General features: G+C 43.6%; 1 protein-coding gene across 1 annotated transcript; it reads left to right on the forward strand.

Moving 5' to 3' along the window:
* The first annotated feature begins 4,896 nt into the window (after nucleotides 1-4,896).
* Nucleotides 4,897-11,774, forward strand: IL26 (interleukin 26). Its single transcript, XM_027828136.3, has 5 exons — nucleotides 4,897-5,058; nucleotides 5,510-5,566; nucleotides 6,619-6,750; nucleotides 11,527-11,592; nucleotides 11,688-11,774. Exons 1-5 carry the CDS (start codon nucleotides 4,897-4,899, stop codon nucleotides 11,772-11,774), a joined length of 504 nt encoding a protein of 167 aa, XP_027683937.3.
* Nucleotides 11,775-24,925: the final 13,151 nt, after the last annotated feature.

A 24,925-nucleotide genomic window follows, 5' to 3' on the forward strand; every position in this document is an offset into this window, starting at 1 on the left:
TTAAAGCTATTTTAAACAACAGGTATTGTCGTGAAGTTCACTACAATCTGATCTGTCACGTTTGTTCACTATGATATTTAAACAATAAGCACAGAACCCAAAGCTTAAGGTAGCACTAAACACACCTAAGAAACCTTAGCTCTCCCCGCCTTCCATAATTCCAAAATGTTAAGTGATCCCCATTACTACCTCCTCTTTGTCTCTCTCTTTTTTAAAAAACTAGGTACCTAGGCCCTGATCCCACAAAGTGCTTCAGCACGTGTGTAAGTTTAAGCATGTGAGTAATCCCATTGAAGAACATAAGAATGACCATACTAGGTCAGACCAAAGGTGCCCAATGCCAGGTGGCCAATGCCAGGTGCCCCAGAGGGAATGAACAGAACAGGTAATCATCAAGTGATCCATCCCCTGTTGCCCATTCCTAGCTTCTGGCAAATAGAGGCAATGGACACCATCCCTGCCCATCCTGGCTAATAGCCATTGAATGGACTTATCCTCCATGAATTTACCTAGTTCTTTTTTGAACAGTGTTATAGTCTTGGCCTTCACAACATCCTCTGGCAAGGAGTTCCACAGATTGACTGTGTTTTGAGTGAAGAAGTACTTCCTTTTATTTGTTTTAAATTTGCTGCTTATTAATTTCATTTGGTGACCTCTAGTTCTTGTGTTATGAGAAGGAGTAAATAACACTTCCTTGTTTACTTTCTCCACACTCGTCATGATTTTATAGACCTCAATCATATCACCCCTTAGTCATCTCTCTTCCAAGCTGAAAAGTCCCAGACTTATTAATCTCTCCTCGTACAGAAGCCATTCCATACCCACTAATCATTGTTGCCCTTTTCTGAACTTTTTCCAATTCTAATATATCTTTTTTGAGATGGGGTGACCACATCTGTACGCAGTATTCAAGATCTGGGCATACCATGGATTTATATAGAGGCAATATGATATTATCTGCCTTATTATCTATCCCTTTCTTAATAATTCCCAACATTCTGTTAGCTTTTTTGACTGCCACAGCACACTGAGTGTGTGTTTTCAGAGAACTATCCACAATGACTCCAAGATCACTTTTCTTGAGTGGTGGTAACAGCTAATTTAGACCCCATCATTTTATATGTATACTTGGTATTATGCTTTCCAATGTGCATTACTTTGCATTTATCAACATTAATTTCATCTGCCATTTTGTTACCCAGTCACCCAGTTTTGAGAGATCCTTTTGTAGCTCTTCGCAGTCTGCCTGGGACTTAACTATCTTGAGTAGTTTTGTATCATCTGCAAATTTGGCCACCTCACTGTTTATCCCGTTTTCCAGATCATTTATGAATATGTTGAATAGGACTGGTCCCAGTACAGAGCCCTGGGGGACACCACTGTTTACCTCTCCATTCTGAAAACTGACCATTTAGTTCTACCCTTTGTTTCCTATCTTTTAACCAGTTACCGATACATGAGAAGACCTTCCCTCTTATCTCATGACAGCGTACTTTGCTTAAGAGCCTTTGGTGAGGGACCTTGTCAAAGGCTTTATTTAAATCTAAGTACACTGTATTCACTGGTTCCCAACAAATTATGTTCATCTATGTGTCTGACAATTTTGTTCTTGACTATAGTTTCAACCAGTTTGCCAGGTACTGAAGTCAGGCTTACTGACCTGTAATTGCCGGGATCACTTCTGGAGCCCTTTTAAAAAATTGGCTTCACATTAGCTATCCTCCAGTCATTTGGTACAGAAGCTGATTTAAATGATAGATTACAGATGACAGTTAGTAGTTCTGCAATTCACATTTGAGTTCCTTCAGAACTCTTGGGTGAATACCATCTGGTCCTGGTGACTTATTACTGTTTAGTTTATCAGTTTGTTCCAAAACCTCCTCCAATGACACCTCAATCTGGGACAGTTCCTCAGATCTGTCACCTAAAAAGAATGGCTCAGGTTTGGGAATCTCCCTCACATCCTCAGCTGTGAAGGCTGATGCAAAAAATTCATTTAGTTTCTCTGCAACGGCCTTATCGTTCTTGAGTGCTCCTTTAGCATCTCGATCGTCTACTGGCCTCACTAGTTGTTTAGCAGACTTCCTGCTTCTGATGTACTCACAATTTTTTTTTGCTATTACTTTTTGAATCTTTCGCTAGCTGTTCTTCAAATTCCTTTTTGGCCTTCCTAATTATATTTTTACACTTCATATGCCAGCGTTTATGCTCCTTTCTATTTTCCTCACTAGGATTTAACTTCCACTTTTTAAAGGATGCCTTTTTGCCTCTCACTGCTTCTTTTACTTTGTTGGTTAGCCACGGTGGCACTGTTTTGGTTCTCTTATTATGTTTTTTAATTCGGGGTATACATTTAAGTTGAGCCTTTATTATGTGTCTTTAAAATGTTTCCATGCAGCTTGCAGCGATTTCACTGTTGGCGCTGTACCTTTTCATTTCTGTTTAATTAACCTCCTCATTTTTGTGTAGTTCCCCCTTTCTGAAATTAAATGCTACAGTGTTGGGCTGCTGTGGTGTTTCCCCTGCCACAGGGATGTTACATTTAATTATATTATGGTCACTATTACCAAGCGGTCCAGCTATATTCACCTCTTGGACCAGATGCTGTGCTCCACTTAGAGCATGGAATTACTCTCCATGAATACATTCCTCACCGCTGTTACAGCTGGGGTGACCAGAAGCAGAGAGGAGTCCATCTTGACTCAGAGGCTACGCATTACCTTATTAATTGGTAGTCAGATTCCCTCAATCTAGGTTCCGGTGAGTCTATTTGCTAGCTCCTTACACTGTTTCCTTCTTCCTACCAGCATCATGTCTGCCCTCTGTGCGTTAAACTTGAAGCAAACCTTGTCATCTCTCGGTTTATTTCTTCCAGACCCTGGGACATCCTGGTGATGGCTACATCAGAATGTAAAGTTGAGAACAAAAAAGTACACTGATGACATTCAGATTTACAGAGGACACTGGAGTCCGTGGCATCTTATGATCTCTCTAACACTTGGTCTATGCTAGAAAATTAGGTCAGTTTAATTATGTCAGTCAGGGGTGTGAAAAATCCACACCCTGAGCAGTGTAGTTAAGCTGACCTAAGTCCCCATGTAGACAGTGCTAGGTTGACGGAAGAATTCTTCCATTGACCTAGCTACTGCCTCTCAAAGAGATGGATTACCTAAGCCAACAGGAAACTCCCTCCCATCAGCATAGGTAATGTCTCCACTGAAGCCCTTCAGTGGTACAGCTATGCCATTGTAGCATTTTAAGCATACACAAGACCTTAGTGATCTCATATATACTTTAAGTCATTTTCTCTGGCCTGCTCAAACCCCTTTGGGCCACTCCAGCAGCATAAATGGGGGTAGAAAATTATAAGATCTTCCAGTTGGGTATTCCTAGAGACTATTCTAACTTCCAGTAGGGACTGAACTGGCCCTAGGATCAAGCGTCTATAAAAGTTGCTGAAAGCTGCTTTCTCCTGGCACATGGCCTTACACTGAGCACAGCTCAGCCAGATCGGGGAGCTTGGCCACTGGGGCAAATTCATCCCAGGTGTAACAACTTCTCATCTCTGGTTTAACTCTATTTACTGTAATGCAGTTCTAAATTTACCCTTGTTTTAACTTTATTAAAGTCAATGGAGTTACACTAGAAATGAGTTTGGTCCTTTGCTCCAATTTCATCTCAGAACCTGACAGTTCTAAACCCTAAAGTTTCTGGGCCAGATCCAAAGCTAGTGTAAACTGGCATCGCTCCATTTGGCCCTTTTTGTAGAAGTAACTATCTTACCCATAATGCTTTTAATTCTGTCACCCCTCTGTCAAGTTATAGCAGATTCTGACACCTTACAGATAGATTTCCCATTCAACAGCCTCTCGGTATATTCTTAATGCAACTTTTTTATTTCACTCTACAAGCACCAGCCCTTGAACAGAGGTGGTCACAAACAGTATATAGGCAATCCCGTCTTTTTGGGATCTCAATCCAAACACCAGTGCTTAGTTCCCAGAAAGCAATTCTGCTTTGATAAGTGACTCTAATTAGAGAGATTAAGGAAGAGCACAAACTCCCATGCTACCTACCACAGCTCCCTGAAAAAATACAAACTTTTTTTTAACGACTGAACAGCACTCACATGCTCAGAAAAAGAACTGGGAAAACTACACAGAACAGCACCATGATGTGACTTCCACCACCACAACATCTTTCATGGTGGTTCCTTGTCACCCCTTAATATTTTCAAAAAAGCGACACCTTAAAAATTAAAATAAATGGTGTTTTCTCTATTATGACATAGGTTATTTCATAATGTAGTGACAGAAAGAATTCATTCGCTCAAACAGAATCCTTAAAATACAAGATCACAGGTGTGATGCCAGCTTAGTCCATTTCCCTTGGGAATAACTGGCTTTCTAATGCTTTTAGAATAGTTTCAAACTATGGCATGTGTTTTGGAAAAAGGTACCATCACACTTTGCAGAAATCCTTTACGCTTGAGAAAATATTCAGAAACCCACTACCTTTTGTCACAAAACCAAGCTAACCAATTTAACCATTTTCTCTTCAATAGACCACTGAAGAAAAAGAAAGAAGCCTTTCAATGTGAGAGCAAAGCTCTTCTTTCTTGGAAACCTAGCCCTTATTGCCAGTAAATATGGAGATTGCTTTTACAAACGTCACAGCTGGTGTGGTCAAACTAGCTGAAAGTGGAGCAAGATGTATCAAAATAGAGCAACAAAAGTGATCTACCAACACATCAGCAATAAATTATCTATATGAACATCTCAACAGAGAAGCTGCTGTGAGGGTTCACAAAATTAGGTTAACCTTTGTCATCTAACCAGTCTTGTTATATCCCACAGGCTGCTGTGACTATACCAGAGGCAGGAAGGAGTGGGGAGAATGAGACCGTATTCTCTTTTCAGGTCTGGTCTTCTTTTAGTTCTACTGTGTCTTTTCATTGCTGAAGGCAAAAAGGCATCCTCAGGCTGTCGAAAAGGAATGATCTCCAAAGTGACAGAGAACCTATATGTCAAGGCAACTACTTTCAAAGCATCTATTCCAGTAAGTTAATCCCATTGGTTGGAAAGATTATATGTTCATTTTTACTTACTTACAGATGTTTCTGTGGCATCAGAGTATCTGAGCACCTGGCAATTTTAATAAATTAATCCTCACTACACTGCCGTGAGATTGGACCGTATTGTTATCCCAGTTTTAAAGATGGGTAAAACAAGGGGGCATAGACAGGTTAAGTGACTTTCCCAAGGTCATGGAGGAAGTGTGTGGCAGAGTTGGGAACAGAACTCAGATCTCCTGAGTTCTAGTCCTATGTATTAATGATTATTATTTACTTGTATTACCAGAGCACCTAGGAGCCCCAGCCATGGCCCACGACCCCATTGTGCTAGGTGCTATACAAACACAGAACAAAAAATCCATCTTTCCTCCTTCTGATCTGGAGGGGAAGGTTAGATGTACATTAATCTAAATTAAAATTCATTATTCTTTATAGAAAGATCTCATCAAGAACAGAAGATTGTTAAAAAAGACAACCAAAAATTTGTTTATGGTAAGATCTGGATTCTTTGTTTTCCACTTCTTTACTTTGATCATATTTCATTCTGAATGAGGTTGGAGGGACTGATCAAAAGGAATGGTTTCTGTTAGAGAATTTGGTGATTTGTGTTTAATTTTGAGGGACAATATTAGACTGAGGACCATAGATTGAAAAACTCCCTACTGAGGGTACGAATAACACATTGGGCTATTAACACTGAAAAAGATTCTCTTACAGGCCACATAGCACTGGGATGGAGGGGGAGGGAATGGGAAAGGGAAGGGCTGAGTGACTGTAGTGCCAGGTGGGGGCAGTTGGAGGCACTTTGTCCCTGTATAAGGTAGAGGCTGGCATACTGTCTGGGATGATAACTGGGAAGACTAGTACTGGTGCTTGGAAAGGGGGGAACGGGGGGAAGCGCATGCTGCACCAGTGAAAATGGTATAGCAGGTGCTCTTCCCCAGCTGTACTTTCCAGGGACTAGCTAGTTCACCTGAGGGCCAAGACCATAGTTATGCCCCCATCTGCCCACATATGGCCTGTTAGGGTGTGTATTATGGCAGGAAGGCTAGTGGCCCCACATAGCATTCCGGAATCCCAAACAGCTGTGCTGAATTTCCCCCCTCCCCCAGCGCAATATTGCACTGGAAGAGGAGAATTGGACTCCTGCCTCCCAGTGAATCCACATAAGAACACTATAATTTGGCCCAAATAATGTAATTTGGGGTTCACTATATTTGCTACATGTCTATGTTTCGCATTCTAGGACAGAAAATAATAGATTCATTGATTATACTTTTGTTAATGATCAGTCTCTGGTGTATTTCGCTTTCGGGTTAGCACAATATTGCATTGTCTGGGTTGCAATCCCCCCTGTGGTAATGTTTATTTGTTCAAAAAAATAAAAGCAAATGGCTGTCCATTGGGACGATAAAGAAATTGACGAAAGGATTCCTATTGCCTGTCTGTTTTATAAATGGTGAATTTGATAAAACTTAAATTTTAGGCCAGATTTGATGTGACAGTTTCACATTGAATTAATGTCTGACTTATTTTGTTTTCAGAAAAATTGCAGCGTTCGAGATCAGCTTCTCTCATTCTATGTGAAAAATGTTTTTGGAGGCCTTGATTTTGGAAGTGAAAAGGTGTACCTGGCTAGCGCCTTTCAGGCCCTACAGGAGAACCTAAACAACTGTGTGAGTATCTTCTTTGAAGTGAAGTGAGCCAGGCTATCCCGAGCACCAGAAAAGGGCTAGATCATCCTTTTAGCAGGCGGGGTGATTCAGAGCTCTCTGAGGAGCTCAATGCTTTCCTGGGGCTTCCCAGTTGTGCGGGGGAAATTTTACTACACTCATTTAGCATACGCCTAATGCTAGCGCTGCTCTGTGTGTGCGCATGTGTACCATAGAGCCTACTTCCAACTCACTCTCCACCTACTGCTTCCAGGGTGCAGCTACAACCTGAGCACTTTGGCTGCAATTGGACAGGGTAGAGCTGGAAGAGGGGGACTGTGAACTCTATCCTATGTCCCAGCACAGCAGGGCACAATCTCCTGGAGATTAGCTGGAGGTTGTCTTGTGCCAACACAGAAAACACTCCATGTGAGGGAAGCCTGAAGACATGTTTTTTTCCCTCACAGAAGACTCCTAACTCCACTGACCTCCATAATAACTAGAGATGCTCACAGAGCATAATACCTGTTATGTGTTCCTACTTCAGCAATGTACCTTTAAGGAGTGGCTAATTCTTACCCACACTTCATTAATGCAGCAAAAAAATAATATTTCCATTTGAAACTGCTGCTCGTGTTTCATGAAAAATGAGACAAGAATCCCAAAGTATTTTGAAACAATTTTCACTGTATCATGAAACATCAGTTATTTACTTTCCTGAGTTTTATTTGTATGAAAACAGGATTGTTGGTCCTTAGAAATTCATCCCCTCCACCTGCTTTTCTCTCACTTGAAATCACAATCCCTTGTCATAATCTCTTCCAGGATTGCCAGTCATGGTGTCACAAATAGAGGATTCTGATAATAAGTGACCATAGGTGCTGGAACTAGAAGTGTGGGGGGTGCTGCTGCACCCCCCAGCTTGACGTGGTTTCGATCATATACAGGGTTTACAGTTCGGTTCAATGCCTCTCAGCACCCCCACTGTACAAATTGTTCCAGCACCCCTGGAAATGACTAGCCGTTTATATACAGATAAGGAATGAAAGAGGGTAGAAATGTATGACACAAGTTATAGAATCAAAATGTATCTAATTATATCTATTAATAAACGTATAAGTAGATATTAATTCCATACAAATATTTGCAGTACAAAATAATCAAATGTAGAGAAGCCCTTGCAGCATTACAGCTCAACTAAAACACATTCTACATGTTTGTACCACATGAAAACATTAAAATATCAATGGGAAAACCCCCACCAGTACTCAGACTCTATAGTTAAGGACATCCTAGGTTTTTGTATGTTATAGCAATGTTTTATATATATGTATATACTACATTCATACATACATGCATGCACACCCATCATGTAGTGTGCCATAATGTTATGTCTTTGACATGGTCAGTTTGCCATATTGTATTTAAAATGTAAAGAAATTCCACTGTTTTTTTCAGAAAATCAATTATGCCATTAAAGGCACCAACACATTCCAAGAAACTCAAACTACCAGCAATGACTGAATTATGAATATTAATTACTACTAAATAATTGCACTCTTTGCAACCTGTAGCACACTCTAACCTACAAATAACTTGGATCCTGTACTGTATAACTATGTAGACAAGATGCACTGGGTTTTTTGTTGTATTGCACATTTAGAGCCAGTGCTTACTCGATAAAAATCTAAGTATTTTAGAGTTTAGATTTCTGGATATTGACAGGAACTGTACTGAAAAAATATTTATAGGCGGGAGAAGTCCCCCTCTCTTCTACTAGAAAAAAACAGGTATTTGAGAAAAGATTTAACATTAGCTTTCAGAATTTACTATAAGGCAAGATTTCTAATTTTTGTCATTTCGACAGCACTTTTAAAAGTAAACGCTATACTGATTTTAAATCAATGATACAAAACCATACATAAGAATAACATAAAATGTAGACAAAGAACAAAACCCAATGAATACTTTACACAAATTCCTGGATTGCTATACCGCTTCACCCCCAAAGAGTTTAGCAATCTCATGATCCTCTTATTTGCACATCTGTTGTCTCCTTTAGATAAGATACATTCTTCCTTTTTATGATTTATCTTATGTATAAGATGCTCATAAGAAGGAATTTCTTCCAAGTCAACATGCCGGTCTCAGAGGAGTGGCACATAACGATGGTGCCACCTTCCGGGGAATCAAGTTCTTTGGACAACCAAGGCAATAGTAATTCATTATCAGACAAGCATCTTGTATAGTCCCATGTACTCCAGGAAAGTCATATAGCTAAGATAGTTCTGACTCAGTCAGTAACATATGATTCCATACTATATATAAAAACTTCTATTTTTTGACCAAATATTTCTGATATAAAGGCCCTACCAAATAAAGCGCGCTATATTATCATTCTGATTATTACACCATCCGCTCAAGTCATTATCCAGTAGACTATGGGAAAATTTTTCACAAGCATCTACCTGATTTAAGAGACCAAATCTCACTTTCAAAAGTGACTTAGGTACTGAGGATCCTTATTCCCATTTATTTCAATGAGACGTGTTCTCCCGTGCCTAAATCTCTTTTGGAAATGGATTTAGGCTCCTATGTCACTTAAAGCTTTTGAAAATTTTACCTTACATTTGAACAATGTGCCCAAATCCAACAAATTCATTGCATGATTTGAATTGTTGCAATTTAATTTCAGACTCACTAGCAGATCTTACACCGCAGCCCAAACATAATCCCACCTAATCATATAGAAAGCTCACTTTCCTATTAGGTGGAAAGAACAGTTGTATAATATGTATGAACACTTGGGGCAGAATTATTCTCTAGAAATTATTTTGGGGCAATTTTATGTCCTGTATTTTACAGAAGGTCACATTAGATGATCACAATGGTCCCTTCTGGCCTTGGAATCTATGACTCTATGAACAGTCATTTAAAAAAATAAATTCAGTGTCATCTCTTCTGGATGCATTAGTTCTGTGGCATACTGTATCACTGTTTAAAAGTATAAAGAATCATGACTAATTTGCCTAAAAAAAGCCTAAAAAGTAATGTTTAAATATTTTGTATAGAAAAGTTATAGCATTATCCATTAAAGTAGATTTTGTTTACATTTTCTCTTTCCAAGGCACCTCTGATAAAGGTTAAAGGCAATCTAGACCTCAGTAGTTTTTTGCTTGATTTGTTAATAAGAAATATCAGATCTTGACTTCCTCATTTGCAGGAGAACTCCTAGAAGGAATAAGAATTAGTGGGACAATGACATCACAAAAGATTTTAACCTGATGAGTTGAGAGTAGTGGGGATCTTTAGTCGGAGTGTCACAATTTTTAAAATCATTTTCGAATCACTTGGAAAACTTCTTTTAAAATGAACACTGCTACTAAAAGACATTGTCAATGGCTTCATGCTCCTGACTGTGGCGGGTCTGTGATTTGTGCGTGCGGGGGTGGGGGTGGGGGGGGGGAGGAGGGTGTGTCTTTTTTGTGTGTGTGTGCTCTTTGGGAGAGTGAGTCTCCCCTAAGTTTGTCTTCTAGTTTGCTACACAAATTCCAAACCTGGACTCCCTACTTCGCCATCAATTCAATCAGTCCACATTCTTATTATTTGTATTGTGGTAGCACTCAGAGGTGCCAGTCAGGTTTGGAGCTCCACTGTGCCAGTTGATGTATAGACACAGGATAAAGGACCCTAAATGCCAATTCAATCAAAGAATCAAAGCCAATTCTATAGGGATAGCTCTGTGATCTAAGCATCACACAGGCTCCCTGGAACCATATGTTCAGACCTCAGCTGCTCAGCCCTTTGTCCTTCTAAATAAAGCTCTGGATTTTGCCCTCATTACATTGAGCAGTACCTTACTCCTGGAGCAGGCCCATTCACTTTTTAACTCAAGCAGATGAGCAGTTTTGACAGTTTTTTCCTGAAGAGTCAAAGGGAGCAAGTCTTTAAGTCTTCTTTCTTTCTCTAATGTTGCTCCCAGCGCTCTAGGGCCCCATCTGCTGATGGATGCCATGAAGGTCACTGCAGGAGGCTCCGTAGGCTACTGAAGGGAAGAAAAAAACATTCAGAATGATAAAAGCAATGTACTGGACCAGTATCTTACTGAATTCCAATCTTTAGTTTTTACAGCATGGGTTAGACTAAATAAACCCTTTCCCTCCACACCCTGCTACATTTTGATCCTTCAGTGATTACATAAATCTATGTTTCAGATAGCCATATGTGGCTGGTCGGATACCACTACTTGACCCTTACATCTATGGCTTCCTTGCTAGATTTAGTTACAGGAGAAAATGGTTTTCAGGCTTTATTCTGACAAAACTCCCAATGACTTCAATGGGAATTGAAAGTTTGCAGTTCAAGATTGCAGAATTGGGCCCTTAATTAGCACTAAAAATGGGAAGAACAATCATTAAAAATTCCACATGGAAACGTAAATTAACTTTGTAAATAGCTTTAAACCCACTTTAAGTAACCATGTAAGGGAACAGAATTGCATTCACTACTTTGCAGAGGTCTCTTAAAAGAAGGAGGTTCCTAACGTGAGTGGTCCCTTGTACAAGTTTCACTGTTTTATGTTTTATAGCTTTCCCAAGTGTGCTCACATATCTTCCAAAAGCTTATATAAACTCACCCATTTACAACAGCAAGTATGGCCCAAACGTTGCTACCTTTACATATCTGTATCAGGAGCCCCGAGGAGGCTATATGACGGGCTCTGTTCTTCCTTATTATCAGTTGCTTACGCCAGACTCCACATTACAAGAAGTTCTTCTGATTTTCTTCTTGTCCCTTCAGCTACCATGTGCTCCATCCACTAGAATAACTACGGCTGTCAAAAAAATAAAGAAAACATTTGATAAGGTAAAGCCCTGATAGTTGATTTCAAAGAACTCAAATACTGCACGGTTTGAAAACATGGTTGACTTCTACTTCTAACACCTTTCTCTTACTGACAGCTTGGAGAAAAGGGCATCTACAAAGCCATCAGTGAACTTGATATTCTCCTTCCCTGGATTCAGACTTACATAGAAACCATCAAATAAAAGTCAAGGAAAGTGACACAAGAAAATGCCACCATACTGTGCACGCTAATCAAAACAAAAAAGCACTGCAAATCATCAGAAAGATGATATGCAATCAGCCTGGCAGTAATTTATCACACTGAAAAACTGTTTTTGTCCATAACGTCATCAAGGCTGGGATTTCCAAGAGCACTCAGAGTTCGTCTAACTGTTCTCACTGAAGTCAATCGTGGGATCAAATTCAGGCCTACCTGGAGCACTTTTGAAAGTCCCACCCAAAGACCATACATTCTCATAGAAGAACCAACCAAATAGTACAGTACCACTGGCAGATGACACAGCCCTTGCTAGTACTTCACTCATTGCTTTGTACTTTGGGATAAAGCGCTATATCTAGTGATTTTAGTTTGAGCACAAGTGGTTCTAATTACCTCACTCGCATTTGTCTTTAAGGCTTACTTTTGTGATTTGTTACAGATGTAGACATTGCTGGTGTGTAACATTATATACGTAAATGAGACATGTTAAGTGTTTGTCATTACTGTTAATTTAATGTGATGTCTAATAAACATATACCATTGTTAATGACAAAATATCTGCCTATTGCCTTATGCGTGTTCTTTGAGATGCTGTTAACTATCACTGAAATGATGCAATGCAGAAAGCATATCACAGAATGGAATGCTGAGATGATAAATAAATTAATACAATTACTGATCTGGGAGATTAGGTCTGCAAGGTAAATTTAGCCTAAGTGTAAGTATTATTAAAATGAGGCTAAGGATTTACAATGAATCTTTCATATACTGTATAATTAAGAAAGAGCTCTAGTCTGAAATAGAATTGACTATACATATTTTAAAAAATTCCCAGCGGAGACTAATCATTAATAATAATAATAATAATTAAAAATTATTTTAATCCATAGTATAAAGTATATATGTTGGTGTTTGCAAATACATGGTGGAATAGTTTTACAGCACCAAGCTGTACAGTAACTAATGTTCACACATCACTTTTACTGACCCGACGATACACAGGGCCACAGCTTGCCTTGTGCAGTAACATTCCATAAGCCAAGGGTGTGTTTTTTTCTCTTAGGGCATAGGTCCCCAAACTGTGGGGCGTGCCCCGCAGGGGGCACAGAGGAACATACAGGGATGGGGCGCAGCTGAAGTCTGGGCCAAGCCCATGGTGGTGGTGGTGGGGGGGGCGAGGAGGGAGCGCCACCCAGTTCCGCTCCAGGTCCTGGCCCCGGCTGCTGGTCCTGTGCCCAGGGCTCCGCTCCCGGCTCTGTGCCTGGGGTCCCGGCTGCCGGCCTCAGCCCCTGGCCTTGGCTCCACTCCTTGCCCCGCCCTCGCCCCCAGCTGTAGCCCCAGCCACGGCCCCCTTATCCCTGTCCACGTCCCCCCTTCCCAGAGCTGCGGCCTGCTCCTGGCTCCATCTCCGGGATTGGAGGAGGGGTAGACACGGGTAAGAGGGGGCGTGAGATAACAAGTTCGGGGACCGCTGTCTTAGGGCAATAGATAGGCAGTTTGGGGGCAGAGGCATGAATGCTTTGTGCATATGCTGCAGTCAGCAGATTGTTACTGAGGGAGAGTATGGGATTCCTTTAGGGCTCAATCAACTATGAACTCTCTTGGGTTCCTGCACAGGGGAGCAGGCATGTGTAAGGAGCTACTTGCCTCCTTCACTGGTTACCCACATTCCTGGAGCCTATGCAGGGCCCAGAGTAGCTGCTGCCTGGTTGCTATTACTCTTCCAACACAGGTAGGTTGCAAGTGGGCAGGCAGGTGAGGAGCAGGTGGAGCTTTGGCTTTACTCCCAACCTCCAATGCCCTGGTCAGCACCCTGGAGCCTACACAGAGGAGGAAGCTGTGACTGGGATTCTGAGAGTCACAATCTGCCTTTTACCCTGCTCTGGGAGAGCACAGCTACATGTTACCACCGGTGCTGGAACTGGGGGGGGAGAGGGTCAGATGGTCACGCCCCCCCTCCCTTTTAACTAAAGAAACATATGCACCATGGGAAAACATCAGAGGTGCTGGTTGTGGGGAGGCATGGGGGGGGGGGTCACATCCTCCCCCCGATTTCAGCCAGGGATCACACCAGAATGTGGCCAGCAACAGCCTGTCGGCACTGTGCGGGCGGGAAGGGACGGGAGCTACTTCCAGCCATAAGGGGAGAGGGGGAAGGGATGACTTGGCCCATATCTTTGCAGAGCTCTATCCCTTCCCCTCCCACCCCTGTGGCGGGAAGCAGCTCCCATCCCTTCCTGCTCCCATCGTGCAGAAAGGCAGCTAATGCCTCCAGGTTGCTGCTGGCCACTGACATAACCTAGCTGCCTCCTGTCCCCCAGCTGCAGCGCAAGCAGGAAGGGGTTAAGCCTTAGGGCATTGTTCACTGGAGACCCAGGGAACCTGACTGCAGGGGCTTCAGTGGCTGTGGAGACTGGCCGGAGGAGGCTCTCCAGGGGAGGGTGTCCCCTGCAGGAGGAGTGGCACCGCACATGGCTGCTGCCTTGGTAACAAAGCCCAGGGGACGGAGCAGCCCCGCGCTCCCTGGGGACAGTACCGGGGCCAAGCTTGGTGGTGGGCTGGGGTGAGATGGGTCAAAGCTGGTGCTAAACCCCTGCCCGGAAGGCTCCTGCAGAGCCTGCGAGTTCGGGGTGGGAACAGGCTGGAAATCACTTCCCTCCCCGCACCCACTCCAGTAATGTTTAGAACAAAGTTGTCTTATTTTTTTTGTTCATACCTTAAATATTATAATGTGGCTACATTTTGTACTCTGGTTATGTGTATTACAGTTGTACTCTCCGGGATATTTAAGCAGCATTTTAACTCCTTCCCCCCCCCCCCCACACACACTTCTACAAAGGTCCTGGCACCCTTGCATGTTACCCCTTACGGAAGCTGGATCACAGGGTTCCAATTCACCCTTTACTGAAGACCATTCAGATATGGTCCATACTGCCTCCCCACACAAACCTTCTTTGTCTTTCACAGTCAGGATGGCTCAGGGACCCACTGCATGGCTGACTCTACTCTGCCTCCTCAAACAGCCCTGCTATATATTGTAAAAGCAGGATTTTGCTCATCGTATACACAGTACCAACAAAATATCTATGTACCGTGAAATGTGATGACAGCCAATATGCAGTGGCAATTTGCAATGCACTCTAATTTTCTTTAGCATCAATTACTTCATTTTAAAAATGGATACCAACATTTTGATAGATTTCTGGAAACCTGTCAGAAATCATAGCTGCATTTACTCTTGACAAGCTATTATTTTCAATCCATGGGTTAATTATGTTGCTTGATCGCAGATTCTGTCACTCACATAGGAGAACAGAAAACTATCCCTTTATATTTATGTATAACGTGAAGAATGATGAGATGAAGAAAGGAGCCTTTCAATACAGGCAATGAACTGTCATAACATCAGCTTGTCAGCTTTGCAGTCTGGCAATTAACTTTCAGCAGTAGTATTTACCACACACTGAACTATGGGATGTTTTTCCTGTTAAATTACAAGGACTGCTGCTCTTGAACAAACAGCATTGATTGAATAGTGTGTTTTGACAGAAATCACAGAATGAATTTCAGTGACAGAATGTATTTCAGTGCTCAGCTATACTGAGTGCAGGGATACTGGCTCAGGTTCTTTGCTGGAATAAACTGATGCAGCTCTCTTGACTTCAGCGGAACATTGTTAATTTGCACCGTCAGAGAATTTGGTACACAGTGTTTAAAGAACTCAGCTAGACGTGTCAGGACAAACAGCAAAGCTGTGTTAGTCTTGTAGCTATGTACAGTGTCAGGTATACGTACTAGACTTGCACTTATCAATCCCCCAAATCATCCAGAATAATACATTATATACATATTCCATAGGTTTGGTGAAAATAAGAGAATCTGGAGAGGTCTAAGTAGAGGGAAAATGGCAGCAGTTTCACAACCATGGACAATTTGCAGGTAAATTAAACTTTTTTTAACTGCTCTATATCTTCAAAGACAGGAAATCAGATGAGTTCACATGAGAAAATAACAGCTTTGGAAAAAAAACCTTTGGTATCTCTCATATGATTGGTCAATGGATGATTGAAAACTTCCCAATGCTCACTCTTTACTTTTCGATCCATATCAACTTTTTCACTTCATTCTTTCCTGACACTACTGGAGAAATCTAATGATTTTAAGTACCCAATGACAGGATGCATTAGCTATGTTAAAAGGATAGGAGAAAAAAGGAGGAGCTAGATGCTGGATGGTGAAAAGGAGGAGACTGAAGTTACTAGCTTATGAGAGTTTAAATCGTCACGTAATGTCTGTTAAAAACCGGATAAAATGAGCTGTCTGATTCAGCTGGCAGCACTTCAGTTTAGCGTGGATTTAGAAATACCTGAAAATCACTCCTGATAAAATCAACAGAGAATATATCACCTATCAAAAGTGACATCAGTTTACAATATTTTGGCACCACAAACTCAAAAGTTCTTGCTCAGTGAGGGTAGTAAATATACCAAATGTTAGACTTACACATACCTTCTTTCAGAGTAGCAGCCGTGTTAGTCTGTATTCGCAAAAAGAAAAGGAGAACTTGTGGCACCTTAGAGACTAACAAATTTATTTGAGCATAAGCTTTCGTGAGCTACAGCTCACTTCATGCATCCGATGAAGTGAGCTGTAGCTCACGAAAACTTATGCTCAAATAAATTTGTTAGTCTCTAAGGTGCCACAAGTACATATCTTCTTATTCCACAAGGGGGCAACCTTGTAATGGCATTGTACATTGGTATTTTTTTTCACGCTTTGTGTGTATAAAAAGATCTTCTACACTTTCCAGAGTATGCATCCGATGAAGTGAGCTGTAGCTCACGAAAGCTTATGCTCAAATAAATTGGTTAGTCTCTAAGGTGCCACAAGTACTCCTTTTCTTTTTGCGGATACAGACTAACACGGCTGTTACTCTGAAACCTACATTGTAATTGTAACTTTTGCAGGTACCTGGCAAACCAAAGCATATTTACAGCGGCCACAGCAATATATTAAGTAAGCAACAACCGGCCCAATAACATGTATTTTCTATTTATGATTTGAGGCACATAATGCAGTTTATCCAAATATTTTGGGTTAAATCCTAGTCCCACTGAAGTCAATGGGAGTTTTGCCATTGACTTCAATGGGACCAGGTTGGATTTCATCCATTGTGTTTAGGCGTCACAAGCGGTTGTGCTATCAGAAAGATCAGTGTCTTTAGCAGACAATTATATTTAAGTACAAAATAATTTCAAAGAAAACTTTGGACAAAGCATTCAGGGCTCTGAAGCCAAATGTTCCCTCCAAATGATGTATACTATTTTTTATAATGGATTTCCATCTTTCCTCTTTTGGAATGATCTACCCTTCCTACGCACATTGAGCCCGCTCCTGCATACCTTTCAGTAATATACCCTAGTAACAGGCCTGGCTCTAGGTTTTTTGCTGCCCCAAGCAAAAAAATTTTGGGCTGCCCCCACCCCAGCCCCGGGCTCCCCCCCTTCTCCTCTGTTGCCCGAGCCCTGGGCTCTTCCACCCCCCCACGCCCCGCACCCCCTGCCGCCCCAGTTCTGGGGTCCTCCCCTTCCCCCCACCAGAGCCCTCCCCCCACAGCACCAGCCCTGCTGCCCCAGCCCTGGGCTTTCACCCCCCCACCGAACCCCCCTGCTCCCCCAGCCCTGGGTCACTGGTAACTCGCTCCCAGGGCAGGTCATCAGCATCCCGCTCATGACACTAGCAGGGGCGGAGGCTGCATCCACCCGACTCCTTTCCGGAGCCCATGGGGGCCCTGACTCTGCCCACTCCCCCCTCGCCTCCAGCCAGTCAGGCACTGGCAGGGTCGGGGTAAGCAGCAGGGCTCCCGGGCGGCGCCTCAGCCCAGGGTCCCTCCAGCAGGGGTTCCCGCCTCCAGGATCGGCCTGGAATTCAGAGGGCAGAGCTGGGGGGAACTCCCCGGCAGGGAGCTGAGGAGCCGGGGCAGGGCAGCCCCAGAGGGAGAGGCTGGCAGGGAGCAGAGCCCCGGAGAGCGGGATGTGGGCCCTGCACGGAGGCGCCTCGGGCACCTGTCCCCTCTATGGCCCCGCTGCTGCTGCTGCTCCTGGCCGCCCTGCCGCAACCCCTGGGCAGCTCGGGCCGCTTCGCCCAGCCCCGGCTGCGGCGCTGGGGGGCTGCCGCCCTGCGACACTTGCAGGCGGCTCCTCCGTGCGCCCCACGAGGCGGCCCCCAGCCCGAGTGTCCCGCGCTCCACGTGTCGGAGCCCGCTGGCGGTGTGAACGACAGCAGCCCTAGAGCGCCCCCCCCTGCACTGCTGCTGGACCCCAGTCCCAGGGCCAGCTTTGGCCATCCGCTGCGGCTCTTCCACCTGGACTTCGGCTGCAGCTTGGGGGCCGGGACAGCGTCTACCTGGGTGAGCGCCCGCAGGGCCGGCCCCCAAGCGAAAAGAACAAAAAGGATGGCCCGAATGCCGCCCCTATAGATGTGCTGCTGCCAGCACCTGCTTGCTTTGCTGGTGCCCAGGGCCGGCCTTGCCTAGTAATAGGGAAATATAGTCCGAAATCTCTCCCTTTTATTTGAATACATAATTCTGCATAAAGAGTTTGTAGCTAACAGAGCCTGTTCAGGGAAAAGGAATGGCAACCAGGTGCAAACAAAGGACTAATGAAACCAGTTTGTGTCCCCTGTGCAGCGGAAATGCACAGGGGACACAAATGACTACTGCTTTGGAAAGGGGCAGGAGTTCTGCCTAGTCTAGAGAGTTTGCCAGTCACATTACATGCTCAGGCAGACCAGTGGCCTGACCGTGTCTGCAGGCCATTAATGCTCAGATACCATGGTGATTGGGGCAAGAACCTGAACAGAACAGAAAAACCCATGGCCCACTCCCCCCGAAGCAGTGGAGCTAGCCTGGCCTCCTGCCGATCAGAGCGCTATGTGGAAATTCTGACCTGCTGCCATCTGGGTGTTATAGGATGGGCGAAGCCACCACAGGGCAGAACTGGGCCCCTAGTATATTTTTATAACTCTTTCAATTGGATGTTGACACGAAGCAATCGTCTGCCTGTATCCGCTGAGGATTAGGAATTGTGTAATTGCTAAAGAAGACATTTCATAGAATCATAGAATATCAGGGTTGGAAGGGACCTCAGGAGGTCATCTAGTCCAACCCCCTGCTCAAAGCAGGGCCATGCTTGCTCACTTGTTAAAACTCATGACAATAGGTTGCAAGGCCCCTCACTCAGTGCCACTTGGCTGAGTGGTGGGTCTCTCTGTCTTTCCTGTTCATGCTGTTCCATTCTGTACAAGTAATTCAATAGTCATGGGAACAGAGGGGCTGGAATCTGCATCTCCCACCTCCCAGGTAGGTGCCCTAACCACTTAGGCACCTAACTCTGAGAGAGCTCAGCTGAGAATCCCAAGAAGAGACCCTCTGGGCCAGACCTCGGTGCCTAAATCCTATTAAGAGGTGGAGCTTAGGCCACACCCCTCTCCTCAGCATTTCCTATTGGCTAGCTCAGCATGCTGGTTTTTGTGGATGCCATTCTTAGGTACCTATCTTTCCCCATAATTGTACAGGGAATCTAGATGTCTAACTGCGGGCTGTGGATGCCACTGGGTGGCAAGGCACCTAAAAGTTGGCAGTAGGAATATCGAGCATTGCAATGCCTCTGTCCGGAGCAGCAGAAGTGCCCTAAAAGTGGGGGGCTACACGGGCCCGAACCATGACCCTTCTGCCCCCAAGGCCCCGTCCCCGCACCGCCCCTTTCTTCCCAAGGCCCCACTCTTGCACCGCCTCTTCCCCTGAGGCCCCGCCCCTGCTCACTCCTCTCCACCCCTCCCGGCATTGCTTGCCCTTACAACCAGTAAAAAGTGAGAGGGCCATGGCCCCCTGGTTCCCCTGTTCCAGCGCCTCTGGCCTATGTCCCTTTGTGGATCTAGCCCTAAGTTACTTAGGAGTTTTCAAATTTTCAGATTTACTCTGTGCAGCCAAAACAGCATGGCTAATTTAGGCATGCTGTGCCATTAGTATTTAGATTGGCGCTGTCCCACTAATTTTGTTGTCTAGTGTAAATGCAGCCCTAGAGGCAAATCTAGGCTCCAGAGCCAAAATTCTCCAGAGCTGAGAGGTTTTCTGATGCCAGGTTTGGTTTAGGCCCATCTCTCCTTCAAAGTGACATGCAAACCAGATTATCTGTGAAAACAGTTTTCATATCCAGTGTTTACTAAATCTACCTGCCAAAAGGAGGGGGTAGCTTCTAGCAGTCACAGTACAGCAATAGGAGACACAAATCTGTGGTTCTATTCCTGGCTCGTCCACTGATTTGCTGCATGACTTCGGCCACAAACTGCTTCTCAGTCTCCTCATCTGTAAAATGAGTGAGATAATATCACCAGGCATGGTGCAAGGCTTCATTCATTAATCAATCAACATATGTAAAACAAAAGGATATCATTACAGAACTGCAAAAAAGAAATCATTATTTAATAGTGGAGTATTGCAGCAAAAACAAGCCATATACAAGTCACTTAACAATATTGTATTTTGTATAAAATTTTCTTTAAAACATATAGCAATTAAAGGACATTACAAAATATTACATGTGGCCAAGAATTCACTATATTTTTGCATCAGACGAGTAAAAAAAAGCCATTTTATATTTCAGCTAAAACTCTAGATGTCACTCTTGGAAAACAAGACTCAGACCGGTGCCAATTTTCTTTTGCTTCCTGTGTTAGTGGAGAAAGTGTTAGTCTTTGTCTCACAAGTAATTCCTGTTAAAGTAACACTGAGGTGGAAGAGTCCAGTGATGCATTTCAAACTTTCTTATATAACTGCCATAAGCTGTCCGAGAATTGAAACTTCAGTTGCAAGGGAGGAAGAACGGGTGTATAGTGAAGGACCAGGACTAGACATTAATTCCTGGATCCATCACAGACTCTTTCTCTACCTCACTTTTCTCATTTGTAAAATGGGAATAATAATGCTTAAGTATCTACCATTAGGAGAAATTAACTCCTGTTTTCAATGTGTGCAGAAATCCTCAGATGGAAGTCAATATACAAGTGTTGTAGCATTGTTAGCATATATATATATATATATTCTATGGTCTTATTTGCATAGCACAGTGTTTTTTAATCTTTTCGGATTGGCAACCCCTTATTCGAAGTCAAAATTTGTTGTAACTTACCTTTATTATAAAAATAAGAGTAAAAAATGTATCAGTGATAACAAGAAGTCTATATAATATAGTTGTGTGTGTGTGTGACTGCGTGTTTGGAGATGTTCTCAGAGAATACTTGATCTTGAAGGGTGAAGGTGTGCAGTGCATGGGGAAAGAGATTTTCTTTGTTTCAAGTTGCAATAAAATTTTCAGTTCCTCATGACCTCCCTGGGACTCATGCCTGACCAGTTGAGGAATACCGCACTGGTGCAAAATGACAGCACTGCATACACTTCTGGCACTAGTCACATAAAAACCACCATGAATAGGTCGGAATATGAACAAGAGGCTGCTCGGCAGCTCTCCAACACCACTTTCTACAAGCCATTACCCTCTGATCCCACTGAGAGTTACCAAAAGCATCTACAGCATTTGCTCAAGAAACTTCCTGAAAAAGCACAAGATCAAATCCGCACAGACACACCCCTGGAACCCCGACCTGGGATATTCTATCTACTACCCAAGATCCATAAACCTGGAAATCCTGGGCGCCCCATCATCTCAGGCATTGGCACCCTGACAGCAGGATTGTCCGGCTATGTAGACTCACTCCTCAGGCCCTACGCTACCAGCACTCCCAGCTACCTTCGAGACACCACTGACTTCCTGAGGAAACTACAATCCATTGGTGATCTTCCTGATAACACCATCCTGGCCACTATGGATGTAGAAGCCCTCTACACCAACATTCCACACAAAGACGGACTACAAGCCATCAAGAACACTATCCCCGATAATGTCACGGCTAACCTGGTGGCTGAACTTTGTGACTTTGTCCTTACCCATAACTATTTTACATTTGGGGACAATGTATACCTTCAGATCAGCGGCACTGCTATGGGTACCCGCATGGCCCCACAGTATGCCAACATTTTTATGGCTGATTTAGAACAACGCTTCCTCAGCTCTCGTCCCCTAACGCCCCTACTTTACTTGCGCTATATTGATGACATCTTCATCATCTGGACCCATGGAAAGAAGCCCTTGAGGAATTCCACCATGATTTCAACAATTTCCATCCCACCATCAACCTCAGCCTGGTCCAGTCCACACAAGAGATCCACTTCCTGGACACTACAGTGCTAATAAACGATGGTCACATCAACACCACCCTATACCGGAAACCTACTGACCGCTATTCCTACCTACATGCCTCCAGCTTTCACCCTGACCACACCACACGATCCATCGTCTATAGCCAAGCTCTGCGATACAACTGCATTTGCTCCAACCCCTCAGACAGAGACAAACACCTACAAGATCTCTATCAAGCATTCTTACAACTACAATACCCACCTGCGGAAGTAAAGAAACAGATTGATAGAGCCAGAAGAGTTCCCAGAAGTCACCTACTACAGGACAGGCCTAACAAAGAAAATAACAGAACGCCACTAGCCGTCACCTTCAGCCCCCAACTAAAACCCCTCCAACGCATTATTAAGGATCTACAACCTATCCTGAAGGATGACCCAACACTCTCACAAATCTTGGGAGAAAGGCCAGTCCTTGCCTACAGACAGCCCCCCAACCTGAAGCGAATACTCACCAACAACAACATACCACACAACAGAACCACTAGCCCAGGAACCTATCCTTGCAACAAAGCCCGTTGCCAACTGTGCCCACATATCTATTCAGGGGACACCATCACAGGGCCTAACAACATCAGCCACACTATCAGAGGCTCGTTCACCTGCACATCCACCAATGTGATATATGCCATCATGTGCCAGCAATGCCCCTCTGCCATGTACATTGGTCAAACTGGACAGTCTCTACGTAAAAGAATAAATGGACACAAATCAGATGTCAAGAATTATAACATTCATAAACCAGTCGGAGAACACTTCAATCTCTCTGGTCACGCAATCACAGACATGAGGGTCGCTATCTTAAAGCAAAAAAACTTCAAATCCAGACTCCAGCGAGAAACTGCTGAATTGGAATTCATTTGCAAATTGGATACTATTAATTTGGGCTTGAATAGAGACTGGGAGTGGCTAAGTCATTATGCAAGGTAGCCTGTCTCCCCTTGTTTTTTTTCCTGCAAAACCCCCCCAAGACGCTCTGGTTAAACTTGGATTATTGCTGTGCACATTGTAAGATGAGCTGTTGCCAGCAGGAGAATGAGTTTGTGTGTGTGGATTTTGGAAAAAAGGGGGGGGGGTGTGGGGGGGGTGAGAAAACCTGGATTACTGCTGGAGGTGACCCACCTTGATTATCATGCGCATTATAAAGAGGGGTTTCAAAGGGGGATGGGCTGTTGCCAGCAGGAGAGTGAGTTTGTATGTGTGTGTGTGTGTGGGGGGGGAAGGGTGAGAAAACCTGGATTTGTGCTGGAAATGGCTCTACTTGAGGATCACTTTAGATAAGCTGTTGCCAGCGGGGGAGTGAGGTGGGAGGAAGTTTTGTTTCATGGTCTCTGTGTGTATATAATGTCTTCTGCAGTTTCCACGATATGCTATGCATCCGATGAAGTGAGCTGTAGCTCACGAAAGCTCATGCTCAAATAAACTGGTTAGTCTCTAAGGTGCCACAAGTACTCCTTTTCTTATTTCCCATGTGTTTGAAAGTGACCCACTCTCCTTCTAAGACTTATAATTTATTTCTTGTTTTAGGTTTGAATGAACTAAACTAGAGGGCAAATCCAGCTCAGATGGCCCTGTGGGGTCTCCTGCTAACAGAACCTGTGCAGTTCCATGGTGCAGGGCATGGGGGACATGGATCGCGCCCCCATCATTGTGTAGCATAGAGCTCAGCTCCATTATGGCCAGCATCCAGGGATGGGCAGGGCACGACAAGGTACTACACATATCCTATCCCATGGTCCCTATTTCGTGATGGGGAGTATGAGCTAGAGTATGTGTAGCGGCGTATCTATTCAGAGAGTGGGTGCTACAGTAGCTGTGGAATGGCTCTGCAGTCACTGCCTGGCCGCAGGGAGGAGTCCTTTTTTCTGGGGCATCTGCCCAGTTTCAGCCCAGCTACTTTTTAAAGTAAGGCTGCTGTGGTAGCACCTGCTAATGAAGAGCAACAATAGGTGTAGATGATAGAGGAGCATAAGCCACAGACAAACAACTGGTGAGGATCTTATTTACTTTAATTAAGTTTTTATCTTCGAACTTAATGCCTGGCTTACTGTTTCCAATGTTTCCTTCTAAGATTATAAAAAGAAAAGGAGTACTTGTGGCACCTTAGGGACTAACTAATTGGTTAGTCTCTAAGGTGCCACAAGTACTCCTTTTCTTTTTGCGAATACAGACTAACACGGCCGTTACTCTGAAATCTAAGATTATAGAGAGAGTTGGAAACTTGGAGAGTTGCACTAGGTCCATGAGAAGCATTACTGGAAGGGAAAGAAAGATAATGAATATTATAATATAGATTGAAGTTTGGAGACTGTCATGGTAGTAAAAAACTTGGTGACATTTTACAGTGAGTTGACAGTAATGTTAAATTACAGGGGAATTCTATGAATACCATTATTTCAACCCCAGGAACATCAGAAAAGCTTGTCATAGTTAGCAGTATTAGAGTGACTCTGAAAGGCATTAAAAATGAATAGTGAAAACATGCTGTTGAAAAGGCCAAGCTATGGAACTTTTTAATTCAGTGTATAAAATCACAGAAATGTAGAGCTGGACTGGAACTTGAGAAGTCTTCAAGTCCAGCCTCCTGCACTGAGGCAGGACCAAGTAAATCTAGACCATCCCTGACAGATGTTTGTTTAACCTGTCTTTAAAAACCCTAATGATGGGGATTCTGCAACCTCCCTTGAAAGCCTATTCCAGTGCTCAATATCCTTACAGTTAAAAAGTTTTTCCTAATATCTAACCTAAACCTCCCTTGCTGCAGATTAAGCCCATTACCTCTTGTCCTGCCTTCAGTGGACGTGGAGAACACTTTATCACCT

This window comes from Chelonia mydas, chromosome 1 (genome assembly GCF_015237465.2).
Source record: "Chelonia mydas isolate rCheMyd1 chromosome 1, rCheMyd1.pri.v2, whole genome shotgun sequence".
NCBI classification, from domain to species: domain Eukaryota; kingdom Metazoa; phylum Chordata; order Testudines; family Cheloniidae; genus Chelonia; species Chelonia mydas.